Source organism: Ruditapes philippinarum, unplaced genomic scaffold (assembly GCF_026571515.1).
Source record: "Ruditapes philippinarum isolate M1 unplaced genomic scaffold, ASM2657151v2 ctg1881_1_1_1_1, whole genome shotgun sequence".
NCBI classification, from domain to species: Eukaryota; Metazoa; Mollusca; class Bivalvia; order Venerida; family Veneridae; genus Ruditapes; species Ruditapes philippinarum.
Window position 1 is genome coordinate 119,272 of NW_026865939.1, and position 13,364 is coordinate 132,635.

Consider the following 13,364-nt stretch of genomic DNA (forward strand, 5'->3'; position numbering starts at 1 on the left):
CCTAAAAAATATGTGAAAAAAAGTTGTTTGATAAATATATATATAATACAATGTTGTTAGGTCAAATCAGCCATACAGCCATTTTCCATTTTAACTTCAATCTTTAACTTCAATTTTGGTAATTGAAAATTGAAGGGACTTGCGTAAAGTCTTCGACTTATGTATTGGTCTCAATTTAATGACAAATTTTCTTTAGCTGCGGACATTAACAAATGACTTACAAAAGACTTAACAAAAAGGAGCTTATAGTTAATATATCCTGTGTGATGATCACCAGACATTAGAAGGTCCAAACGAAAAAAAATACGTTATGTTCAAATACAACTACAGCAATTAGAATCATTTCAATTGAAGCATATTTTCACATATAGGAAGGCATACAAATGCTGTTAAAACACAAGGCTTTTTTAATTTACACCTATCATAAAGCTGATAGGCAATCATCATCGCCGATAGGGAACGTACGAAAAATATCTAAGATTGAAGTTGTCAAAGTAACCTTAGGACTTCGACTTATTCATGGTAAAACATTGTCTAATTATTCTATAAGGACCACATAAAATCTTCAAGATATCAAAAAAGTCAAACATAAAAATACGTCTCATATAAGAAGGAAAAGCTACAATTATAGAAAAAGTTACCAAGATTTTCCAGCGAGGCGACAGCAGGTACCCTCACATCAACTTTACTGATGGAGCTCGAGACATCAGTGTCAGCTGTCGTACTCGTTGACATACTTGTTTCAGTACTTGATGATGTACTACTGTCAACAGTTGATGAACTTAATGAGCTTGCAACTGTTGTACTGCTCTCAGAACACTCACTCTCTCTGTAAGAAGTAATGCATAGATTTTTACTTTCTATAACAGTGCCTCTGTTAGTTATAGTTTCGGAGTTACTTACTCCTTGATTCTAGCTTGTGCAGACTTCTAAAATATAATGCTTTTTCTTCTTAACCTATCCAATGGGCCTTCTAATTTCTTTAACTTAATGGAAGAGCTGCTACAAGTTCAAAATTACAAATCATTACTATGGCAATGTTTTAATTTTCTTTCTTGCATACTTTAGTATTTACGTCTTCAAACTTTAGAGTTTTTGTTATTTTACTTTCACATCTGAATACTTTCATAATTGCATGTTCAAGATTACATTTAAACTTCATCCACCGGACAGGCAATGGCCTTGCTGACCAGTTTCATTTTTTATTCATGTAAAATTCTCTTCTTTTTTTAAATCTTGTTTCAATTGTGAATTTCACCCCCCATCCAGATGTCCAAAAAAAAAACACCATACTTGAAGCAACCATGAGTAGGACCCAACCAGCTATAAAGAAAAGCCCCTTTTTATTCTATGAATATCGCCCCAGCTAAAATCTTAAGAACTCTCAATGATAATAAATATACATGTTAAAAATTTTTTCTATGTCTTTCCTTTTAAAATTTATGTCATGAGTATAACATGTTAACAAATTGTAAGAGGTTTATCAAGTTGTAATCATTCATAAAATCATTACTGAAACAATCTGACACACAGTTACCTTACAACTTCGACTGGAGAAGTGTTTTTCCTAAAACCATTTAATTGAACAGAAATCCTCAATTTATTGTTAAAATGAACCAGACGAATTTACAACTTTATCTACTAAGAATATACTGTATGTACAATCAATTCAAAGTCAATATAAAACAACATTACTGTTTTCGAGCATTGTTACTGGAATCATCAGCTGGTGACTGAGAGGTTAAACCTGCTCTTTGTCTTCCTGCCTTCAGTGAAAGCCTCTGACGTTTCTTGACTGGTGCTGTAGTACCATCCATCTCTGGTATACCCATGTTACCCCCTGAAAGTAAGATGCAGAACATAATATGTATTTAATTGTAGAGACTGTCACTGCAGTAGAACACTGTGTCTATCAAGTTATTTGGTTCAAATACCTATATGACGTGTAATAGATAATTTGTTTGTTATGCTTAGGCATATAATTTTAAAAAATATATAGTATAATATACAGTGTTCCCACTTCTATTATTCATTAGGGTATCTTTACCTCCTACCTTTAACTAGAACTATCACTACATGTGAATAATACCCTCCGCAAGACTGTCTTGGAAATGAGGAAGTTACTAGTAACAGAATACCTTGCAAAAGAATTGAAAACAATAGAGTTATGGTTGTGGGCAATTAAAGATAGTTGTGGTTCTTGTATGTTGCATTTCCTTTCAATGTGGGTGACCATTGATGAAGTTTTATTGAATTACTCTGTTATAAGTCCTGAAAGAGTTATGCTTCTTGAGCACTGCACTTCCTCTCATTGCGCTTGACCATTGTATGAAGTTGCATTGAATTTTAAACATTAGTTTTTAAGTTATGCACCAGACATGGAAAAGGAACAAAGGGCAATAACTCTACAAATACTGAAGTTGGAGTCATGGTTATTGTACACTATACTTCCCCTCATTGTGACCATTGTATGAAATTGTATTGAATTCCAACAAGTAGTTTTCAAGTTATGCACTGGACAAAAGAAGTAACAAAGGGCAATAACTGTAATTTATCCAAAAAGAGTTATGGTTCTTGTTCACTGCACTTCATCTCACTGCCCTTGACCATTGTATGAAGTTTCATTGAATTCCAACCATTAATTTTCAAGTTATGCACTGGACAATTAAAATAAAAGTAACAAAGGGCAAACACTCTTAAATGAGTCAAGAAAGAGTTATGGTTTCTGTGCACTGTGCTTTCTCTCAATATACTTGACCATTGTATGAAATTGTATTGAATTCCAGCTAGTAGTTTTCAAGTTATGCTCTGGACAAGAAAAAAGCAATGGAAAAGTAACAAAGGGCAATAACTCTATAATTACTCTGGATAAGTTATGGTTCTTGTGCACTGCATTTCCTCTTATTGTGCTTAACCATTGTATGAAGTTGTTCCAACCAGTACTTTTAAAGTTATGCTCTGGACAAGGAAAAGTAACAAAGGGCAATAACTCTGATATTTGCCAAGATGGAGTAATGGTTCTTGTGCACTGCACTTCCTCTCAATGTGCTTGACCATTGTATGAAGTTATATTGAATTCCAACTATTACTCTTCAAGTTATGGTCCGGACAAAAGAAAGCAATGGAAAAGTAACAAAGGGCAATAACTCTGTAATAACATTAGATAGAGTTATGGTTCTTGTGCACTGCACTTCCTCTCAATGGGATTAATCATTGTATGAATTTGTATTGAATTCCAACCATTAGTCTTCAAGTTATGCTCCAGACAAAAAAAGCAATGGAAAAGTAACAAAGGGCAATAATTCTGTAATTACTTTTGATATAGTTATGGTTCTTGTGCACTGCACTTGCCCTTATTGTGCTTGATCATTGTGTAAAGTTGTTTTGAATTCCAACCAGTACTTTTCAAGTTACGCTCCAGACAAGGAAAATTAACAAAGGGCAATAACTCTGTAACTAGTGAAGATAGAGTTATGGTTCTTGTGCACTGCACTTCCTCTCAATGTGCTTGACCATTGTATGAAGTTATATTGAATTCGAACCATTAGTCTTCAAGTTATGCTCTGGACAAGGAAAATGCAATGGACCGCTGGACCGGACTCCTATATACCCCCCAAACTTCGTTTCGGGGGTATAAAAACTGGGATATTAAGCATTTTTATCCCACCAAATTTGGAACCAGTGGTTCACCAAATTTGGAATTTCTGAGTCATGAAATAAAGTAAATTGGGAATTTTACGTCAGGTTTATAATAACAGTACATGATATTTGCAAGAACTGTGAATTATACTGCTGTCTTTAAATATTTCTGTTAAAAAATGAAAAACTAGAAAGATTTTGTGGTATTAAACCTTTTTACATTAATTGTCTGTAGAGTGTACCCCCAGAAAAACGAATGCTGTATTTATGCTAATACTTGTTTGATTTGGTGTGATGATTCTTTAATTGGGAGTACATTCATCTAATTATGTAACATAACAAGTTTTACCTTATTTTCATTGAAATCAATATACATATCTGTTAGCAGAGACATACATCTCTGGAGATATGTACACTGATTTGTCTTTCAATTTATCAGTCTGTCAGATACCAGATTTTGTCAATGTAAATGTTACAACTTATGAACTTGAAAATAACATGTGGCACATAAAAAGAATGAGGGTCAGCTTGGCCCTAAAACAAACTTGGCACATGTAAATGCTGCACACTTTTCAAACAGGTTTTTTACTTTATTGTGATAATCTTAATTTTAAGCTTTTGACAAAGACAAATAATTTAAGTGAAATTGGAAAAGGACATTTTAAGAACTGCTATTCACCTGCTATTATTACCAATCAATTAACATACATGTGTATGTTAAGGGTACCGATTAATCAGGAAATAATTATGATTTTCATAATCATTTAAATTTAATTAATGACCACCATTAGAAGCTTATGATAATAAGTTACACGTTTTTCTTTCATATTTTATTGAAGATTACTTTACAAAATACAGTGCCCATCAAAAGTCTAGAGACAAGTTAATAAAAACAAGTATTCTTGGCAAAATGCTCAATTTAATTCTATATGAATGTATAATAATACATAATAATTCATTCATGTCAAATATCATCACAAAAAACAATGCATAACTTGTATTAAAAGTATCAAATGCCAAATTTTGTGTCATCTACACCAATAGCACATCAACCAACCAACAGCAGTACAGAAAAGATCACACAGTTAGCATCTGTCAGAACGGCTTGAATTCTCCTAGGCATACTCTTAACTAATGTTCATCATCTGTTAACTGTCAACACATACCAGGAGTCACAAACATAGACAGTTCTCTCAAATTACCATGATGCTTGTTCCCGATGTTCATTTTGATATCATGCCACAAGATTTTGATGGGGTTGTGGTCTGAAGACTGTGGTGGCCAGTTCTCCAAACACATAATACTACTCTGGGAGTGCTATTATTTCACTATCTTGGCCTGGTTGCCTGGTACACCATCATCATGGTACCAGAACTCATCTCCATACACTAGCAGATGAGCCGATGGTATGGCACAATAGCACAAAATGTTGATGTAACCTTGGGAATTCAAGTTTCCGTGCATGACCTTCAGAATACCAGGTCCCTGGTAGCTCAAGGCACCCCATACCATGATCCGCCACCTTTAAGTTTCACTGTTGACACAACACATTTGTTCAAAAGAGCTTCACTTGGACATCGTCTGAAACTTGTTGAACTTCATCTAATTAAACAGAATAGTGGACCAATTCACCAATTTCCAGTCAGCATGACTCAGTGCTCTAGCAAAAGCCAAACGCTCCTCTCTATGAGCATTGGTCAGTAAAGGCTTCTTAATGGCTTGATGACTCTCTAATCCAACTTGCTGAAGTCTGCGACAAACTGTGGAATGTGAAGCATTAACTCCAGTCAATTCCCATGACCTCTTGAGCAATGGAACAATGAGTCTCCTGTCTTGTAAAGATTGCCTGATAAGCAAGCGATCATCTCTTAATGTAATGGTCTTTGGGCGGCCCAATCTAGGTCAATCATGGAGAATTCCAGTAGCCTCAAATTGATCCATGATCTTGTAAACAGTGGGTCTGGAAGAAGAAAAAGTAAGTTAAGCCTAAAAGAGCCATCCGAGGCTAATATTGTTCTTTCAAAATAATTTTCAAGTGTTCAGCAAGTGAAAGAAATGACAATTTAAGTAACTAACCTTCCTATTTGTAGAATTTGACAATTTCTGAAGCAGCGACTCCTCGACTTCTCAGAGTTCACTGAGCGCACTCTGTCTTCTTATGGAACCATTGTATTGTAGTGGAATATTCACTAGAGTGACCATGGAAGTTATGTTGATATTTGGGCAGACATTTTTATGGATAATCAAAGGTTTTTGAAGTGATCGAAATCACTAGTTAATTATTAGTTTTCTCTAAAATATGTAAACCTGTAAGTTTGTCATATAAATATGAACATCTTATTACTTTGTTAACTTTTTATGCCAAAAGATAATAAATGGAGGTAAATGTTATATTTCAAACAATAAAACTGCATTTGCTGGACAGATTTTGCCAAGTTTACCCAAAAATCAGTGAATTGTTGTTTGTCTCCAGACTTTTGATGGGCACTGTATACTCCGATCACAGAAGCTTTTAAGAGAGATGTGGGCATATACAGATATGCATACAGGAGATATGCTCTGGGCAATATCTGGATATATTATCATCTCTAGTGATTTTTTATCTGAACTTTGACCCCTATGTGTGCGACACTCTGCCTAACAATAGTGAACATTTGTGCCAAGTTATATTGAAATCCCTCTATGCAAGTAGAAGTTTTGCTCCGAACACGCGTTTTTCAATGACCTCTAACTGTGACCTTTGACCTAGAGACCTGGTTCATGCACAGGATAGTGGTGAACATTTGTTTGAAGTTTCATTACTATCTCTCCGTATGTGTAGGAGATATGCTCTGAACAAAATCTCTATATTTTATCATCTTTAGTGACCTTTTACAATCATCTTGAGTGACCTTGACCTTGCATATATTAACCTAAATTACATGTTTCACACCATTTGTGTTTCAATCCTTCAATAAATGATGACTAAATGGTCCAAATGCACATTTTCTAATTTTTATCAAACGTTGACCCCTATCTGTGACCTTGAACTTGGCCGCAGGGACATAAATTTTGCGAGCGACACTTCGCCTCACAATAGTTAACATTTGTGCCAAGATATACTGAAATCCCTCTATGCATGTAGAAGTTTTGCTTCAGACAAGCATTTTTCTATGACCTCTAAGTGTGACCTTGACCTTTGACCTAGAGATCTGATTCATGCATATGACACTGCTTCTTATAGTAGTGAACATTTCTATGAAGTTTCATTAAAATCCCTTCATATGTGTAGGATATAATTTCTGGACCCAATGGTCCCAATACACATTTTTATATTTAATCTGAACTTTGACACCTATGTGAAACCTTGACCACAGAGACATAAATTTTGCACACGACACTCCGCCTCACAATAGTTAACAATTGTGCCAAGTAATATTGAAATCCCTCTATGCATCTAGAAGTTTTGCTCCTGACAAGTGTTTTTCAACGGCCTTTATATGTGACCTTGACCTTTGACCTAGAGGCCTGGTTTGTGCGCGACACACTGACAGCTTCTCATAGTAGCAACCCCAGTTAAATGTTCAACTTAATTATATTGTCTTGTAAATATGTAATGTTATAATAAAAGGTTACTTGTAGACAAACATAGAACACTTTAAACTTTGTAAATATCTTAAAAGATAAAAAAAGTTATGTTTTGAAGTTTACTACATAATGCGATTTTTTTAGAAAATTTAAGCGACATATTACTTATGAAATTGATTCGCGTTTTCGGAACCGATTTATATGAAATTTTCATTCAAAACTTCATAACTTTTTTATTTTTCAAGATACCATATTAATCAAACATTGTTTTTTTTCACTTTTGGGGGAAAGGGGTCGGTGCCGTTTGGAGGGGGAAAAATGCAATAGGAGGGGGAATTTTATTTCTTCACAAATGAGGAGAAAACAAGCATTTAATAATTATGGTCCACAAGTACAATGTTTAGTCCCTAAAAACGGGAGCCCTTCAAAAAGTTGTCCTTTCTAATTGTCTAACAAACTCCTGTTAATTGGCGCAATTTATAATAATATTGTAAAATTTGTTAACATAACTTCAGGCTATTATAAACATTTTTGGAGTTTTAAATAAATCTATGGATTGAGGAAGTTGAAGGGGAAATTTTCGCTTTCCGAAAAAACATCTATTAAGGGGGAATCGAATTTCGGAAATATTTGTGGAAAATATAAACCTCTCAAAAATGTCACTTCTTCAAATGAGTTATTTAAAATAATATATAGAGAAACAAATGAGGAGAACCTTGTCACATATGATGTGGTTTGATGACCAGAAACTTATATTTAAAGTTTGAAGTAAACACCTTAAAGAAATAAAGAACATATAGTGGAAAAGCTGAAAATTTAAATCAGAAATCTTGAAATTAAGGCTATTTGTTGCCATAGCAACCAGAATTTTTCAAACATAGGAAGAAAAGAAAAAGATGTGCATAATCTCCAGGCTGCCATCTACCCATATTTCAAGTTTCATAAAAATATTTTCAGTACTTTTTGAGTTATCACTGGATCCAGTTTATGTGTTAAATTTGCCATATTTTCAGACTATTTGTTGCCATAGCAACCAGAATTTTCAACATAGGAAGAAAAAAAAAAGACGTGCATAATCTCCATACTGCCATCTATCCATATATCAAGTTTCATAAAAATATTTTCAGTACTTTTTGCGTTATCACGGGATCCAGTTTTGTGGACGGACGGACTGACAGACTGACAGACAGACAGACAGACAGACGGACAGACGGACGGAGGGTAAACCTAAAGTCCCCTCCGGTTAAACCGGTAGGGGACTAATAAAAACGAATCCAATGCATATTTTAATACACCACTTATGGTACCACTGTAAGATTTACATTTACTTTTGTTTGACATTGTTTTCTTTCCAGTGAGTAGAAAAGGGGAGCAACTCTTGCAACACAAGTTTAAAACATGTCGCTTTTTCTTAATATACGGATCTAAAAGCGGGATTTAAAGCGTCGCATGTTAAACTTGTTGGGACGCCGGGAGTAGCTCCCCTTACATACCTAGTAATAATTTGTAAACAACTTTGCTTAACAGTAAGTCTTACAGGCTTAAAATAAAACATTTTTTGGCAGTTATATGCACACAAAAAATGGTATTGGTTGCAGGCAAATTTTGGCTGCCATATGGGGGGAAATTTCGGCTTTGAGAGGGGAAAAAACATACTATTTTGGAGGGGGGAATGGGGCCGAATTTCGGGGAATATTTTGGTAAAAAAAAAACACTGTCAAACATGGCACTCTGATAGGATTTTTAGTGTAGATTTCAATTATGTACTCTGTTTTTATGTGTGACACACACATTTGGCTTAAACCTAAGAATCTGATAGGATTTTTAGGCCATCCTTAATAATATATATGTTTGCTATTGCCGACCAAGAATTATAAGGAGTGGGTTGGTAGGTAGGCTTTTTTTTATATATGATTTTTACAGAACGTTACTTAATACGCCTAGTACGTTGTAGCAGATTGTGGAAATTTGGACTACACTATCATAATCCGTGACGGCAAAACTGACATGTAAAAGACAGCCAAAAACATGTTCACTAGTAATCATAACATGAAATAAAACATAAATTCAAGCATGGTCAAATTACGGATGTGATAAACTAATCCTGCGTTAATATTCCCGTACGACCTGGAAAAATTATAGTGGATCACCGGGACATTTCGTTCTCTCGGGTGATTATTACTCAATTTATTACACGTCTGTAAAAAATAACACACGCAAGAATTGTCTCCTATAATTTCTGAATGTCGGATATTTGCACCCCTGTTTTAAAAATGTTAAAATATTTAATTGTTAGTTACCGAAAAATTATCAAAATTATGATTTTATTTTTGTTTTCGAGGGAATTTTTTGGGTCGAATACCCTGGCTGATTTGGCGGAAATAAAAAAAAAAATCTGATTTTTTTAAGCTGAAAAAAACTTTTGAGTCGGGGCATTTTCGCCAGGTTGGCGGGCAATAGCAAACAGATAATTTTTTAAGAGTGGCCTTAGTGTAGATTTCAATTATGTACTCTGTTTTTATGTGTGACACACACATTTGGCTTAAACCTAAGAATCTTTCATGAAATTCAATAGGAAAATTCAGCATTTTTTTCCAATTTTATTTGTGGATAATAACAAAGTCATAGTGGTGAACATTTCTTTGAAGTTTCATTAAAATTCCTCCATGGGTGAAAGAGATATATGCTCCGGACAAATATACCCCACCCACCAGGGGGAGACTATAATACAACCTGTTTTTCAAACAGGCGTATAACAAAAAGCATCAAAGTAAACACATTTGAAAATATAATATGAATTTTTAACAAATGCAAGAATAAACATAACATATTTCTTCAAAATATACTTTAATTCTGCAGAAGTATGATGTACCTGATATCTCTTATTTTTAATTTAAAACAGCTTGCCTCAATAACATGCAAGTAATCTACATGGTACTGCTTAACAATCAATTCTGATTATGACTAGCAGGCGTGTATGTACATGCAAATTTAAAAAGATAAAATAATAAAAGTTCTACAAGACTATTAATTTAAAAGACATAGCATGCAATTTAGAATTTGTAGAATGGGTCAAGCCTCCCAGTAAAGATGTCAAAACTGGGGCTAGACTGAACAGTTAGAGGTAGGCTATTCTAAAGCATATGCTCCTAGGAAAGAAAGAATTTTGATGGTATTGTGTCCTCGTGTAGGGTATCAGATTTCTTTTTTGTGTAAGGTGTTGGTGGTCGACAAAGACAATGTTGTTTTGGATTTTATACAAGTAGGGTACAGCACTGATATTTCGACCCTGCACAAGGGTTTGCCAATTAAGTTCATTTATCATATCTGAGACACTACTTGTATAATCATAATCATTAAAAATATATCTAGCAGCTGAACTTTGGACTTGCTCTATCTTATAAAATCAGAGAAAGTTAATATGTTTCATATATTTTTTTTAAAGTGGACTGAATTGACCCGTGCCAAGTTGGTTTAACCATTTATCACATCATTCTGTTAGACCCAAGGTGGTTGGAATGGTCTGGGTTTATTTGTGTGGGGGACAGGTTGAGGCCCAGTTTTAAATTTTGGAAAGAGGTTGACGTCCGTCAGGATGAGGTTTGTCTGGGGGCGCAGGGATTGTTGCAGGTGTGTGACTGCACTTTCCATTGGTTAGGTTGTGCTGAAACCACAGATTTACATTGCAAGGATCGCACACTTTCGTTCAGCTGAAAGTCTCGTCGCGCGCATGGCATATCGGATAAAGGTGGACAGAATGAGAGATGGCAGAACACGCGGAGTGCGAAACATGACAGATTTTCACAAGAGTATGTGGTGTTATTGTAGCTTTGTGAAAAATTATACACATGAATGTATTGATACAGTATTATTTTGTGTCGCTTAAGTATTAATATATGAAAATATGCAGATAGAACGATGCAACGCTTAGTTAAAAAGTACCTAATTTAAAAAATATTCGCCTATTGTTTAGGCATACTCTCTACACTATGCCGCCCTTTTACGTCAAACACAAAATATTACCCAATTCAGATTAAGGTAATTCTTTTTTTACATGGTTTAATGGGTGCATTGCAAAAAAAACAAGAGGGCCATGATGGCCCTGGATCGCTCACCTGACACAACCGCATCCAAGCAATGTCTTAAACAAGCATCATGACCAAGTTTGATTCAACTGAGTCAAACATGTGACCTCTAGTGTGTTATAAAGATTTTTCCATATTTGGGCAATGTGACCTAATTTTTGACTGGACACGACCCATATTCAAACTTGACCTAGAAATCATCAAAACAACCTTCCTGACCAATTTCCATGAAATTTGGATCAAAACTGCAGCCACTAGAGTGTTAAAAAGATTTTTCTATTTTCAGCTCCTGTGACCTAGTTTTTGACCGAACATGACCAATCTTAGCACTTGACCCAGAAAACATCAATTGACCCAGAAAACATCAAAACAACATTCTTGACAAATTTCCAGAATATTTGAATAAAAACTGCAGCCACTAGAGTGTAAACAAGCTTTTTCTATTTTTAACTCCTGTGACCTAGTTTTTGACCTGAGATGACCATCTTCGAACTTGACCTAGAAATCATCAAAACAACCTTCCTGACAAATTTCCAGAATATTTGAATCAATACTGCAGCCACTAGAGTGTTAAGAAGCTTTTTCTATGTTTAGCTCCTGTGACCTAGTTTTTGACCGGAGATAACCCATCTTCGAACTTGACCTAGACATCATCAAAACAACCTTCCTGACAAATTTCAAGAATATTTGGATGAAAACTGCAGCCCCTAATGTGTTAACAAGCTTTTCTATTTTTAGCTCCTGTGACCTAGTTTTTGACCGGAGATGACCCATCTTCCAACTTGACTTAGGTATCATCAAAACAACCTTCTTGACAAATTTCCAGAATATTTAGATGAACACTGCAGCCATTAGAGTGTTAACAAGCTTTTTCTATTTTTAGCTCCTGTGACCTAGTTTTTGACCTGAGATGACCCATCTTCAAACTTGACCTAGAAATCATCAAAAAAACCTTTCTGACAAATTTCCAGACTGTTTGGATGAAAACTGCAACCATTAGAGTGTTAACAAGCTTTTTCTATTTTTAGCTCCTGTGACCTAGTTTTTGACTAGACATGACCCATCTTTAAACTTGACCTGGAAATCATTAAAACAACCTTCCTGACAAATTTGCAGAATATTTTAATCAAAACTGCAGCCACTAGAATGTTAACAAGCTTTTTCGATTTTTAGCTCCTGTGACCTAGTTTTTTGACCCGTGATAACCCATCTTCAAACTTGACCTGAAAATCATCAAAACAACCTTCCTGACAAATTTCCCAAATATTTGGATGAAAACTGCAGCCACTAGAGTGTTAACAAGCTTTTTCTATTTTTAGCACCTGTGACATAGTTTTTGACCGGACATGACCCATCTTCCAACTTGACCTAGATATCATCAAAACAACCTTCCTCACAAATTTCCAGAATATTTGGATGAAAACTGCAGCCACTAGAGTGTTAACAAGCTTTTTCTATTTTTAGCTCCTGTGACCTAGTTTTTGACCGGACATTACCAATCTTCCAACTTGACCTAGATATCATCAAAACAACCTTCCTGACAAATTTCCAAAATATTTGGATGAAAACTGCAGCCACTAGAGTGTTAACAAACTTTTTCTAGTTTTAGCTCCTGTGACCTAGTTTTTGACTGGAGATGACTCATCTTCGAACTTGACCTAGATATCATCAAAACAACCTTCCTGACAAATTTCCAAAATATTTGGATGAAAACTGCAGCCATAAGAGTGTTAACAAGCTTTTTCTATTTTTAGCTCCTGTGACCTAGTTTTTGACCAGAGATGACCCATCTTCGAACTTGACCTAGATATCATTAAAACAACCTTCCTGACAAATTTCCAGAATATTTGGATGAAAATTGCAGCCTCAAGCTTTTTCTATTTTTAGCTCCTGTGACCTAGTTTTTGACCCGAGATAACCCATCTTCGAACTCGATCTGTATTTCATTGAGACAAACATTCTGAAAAAGTTTGATGATGATCCAATCAAAACTGTGACTGCTAGACTGTTAACAACCCAATTATTGGAGTGTTAACAAGCTTTTTCTATTCTTAGCTCGTGACCTAGTTTTTG

At 35.0% G+C, this 13,364-nt stretch overlaps 1 protein-coding gene across 2 annotated transcripts in view; it reads right to left on the reverse strand.

The window, feature by feature from the left end:
• LOC132730799 (ubiquitin carboxyl-terminal hydrolase 1-like) overlaps positions 1-13,364 on the reverse strand; it is a 31,819-nt gene that overhangs the window by 8,989 nt on the left and 9,466 nt on the right. For both annotated transcript variants that reach the window (XM_060716817.1, XM_060716816.1), the window contains exons 2-3: positions 1,696-1,840; positions 642-829 (exon numbers count right to left, since the gene is read on the reverse strand). In XM_060716817.1, coding sequence (XP_060572800.1) covers positions 642-829; positions 1,696-1,832 — 325 coding nt within the window. In that variant the 5' untranslated portion in view covers positions 1,833-1,840. The remainder of the gene's footprint in view (positions 1-641; positions 830-1,695; positions 1,841-13,364) is intronic.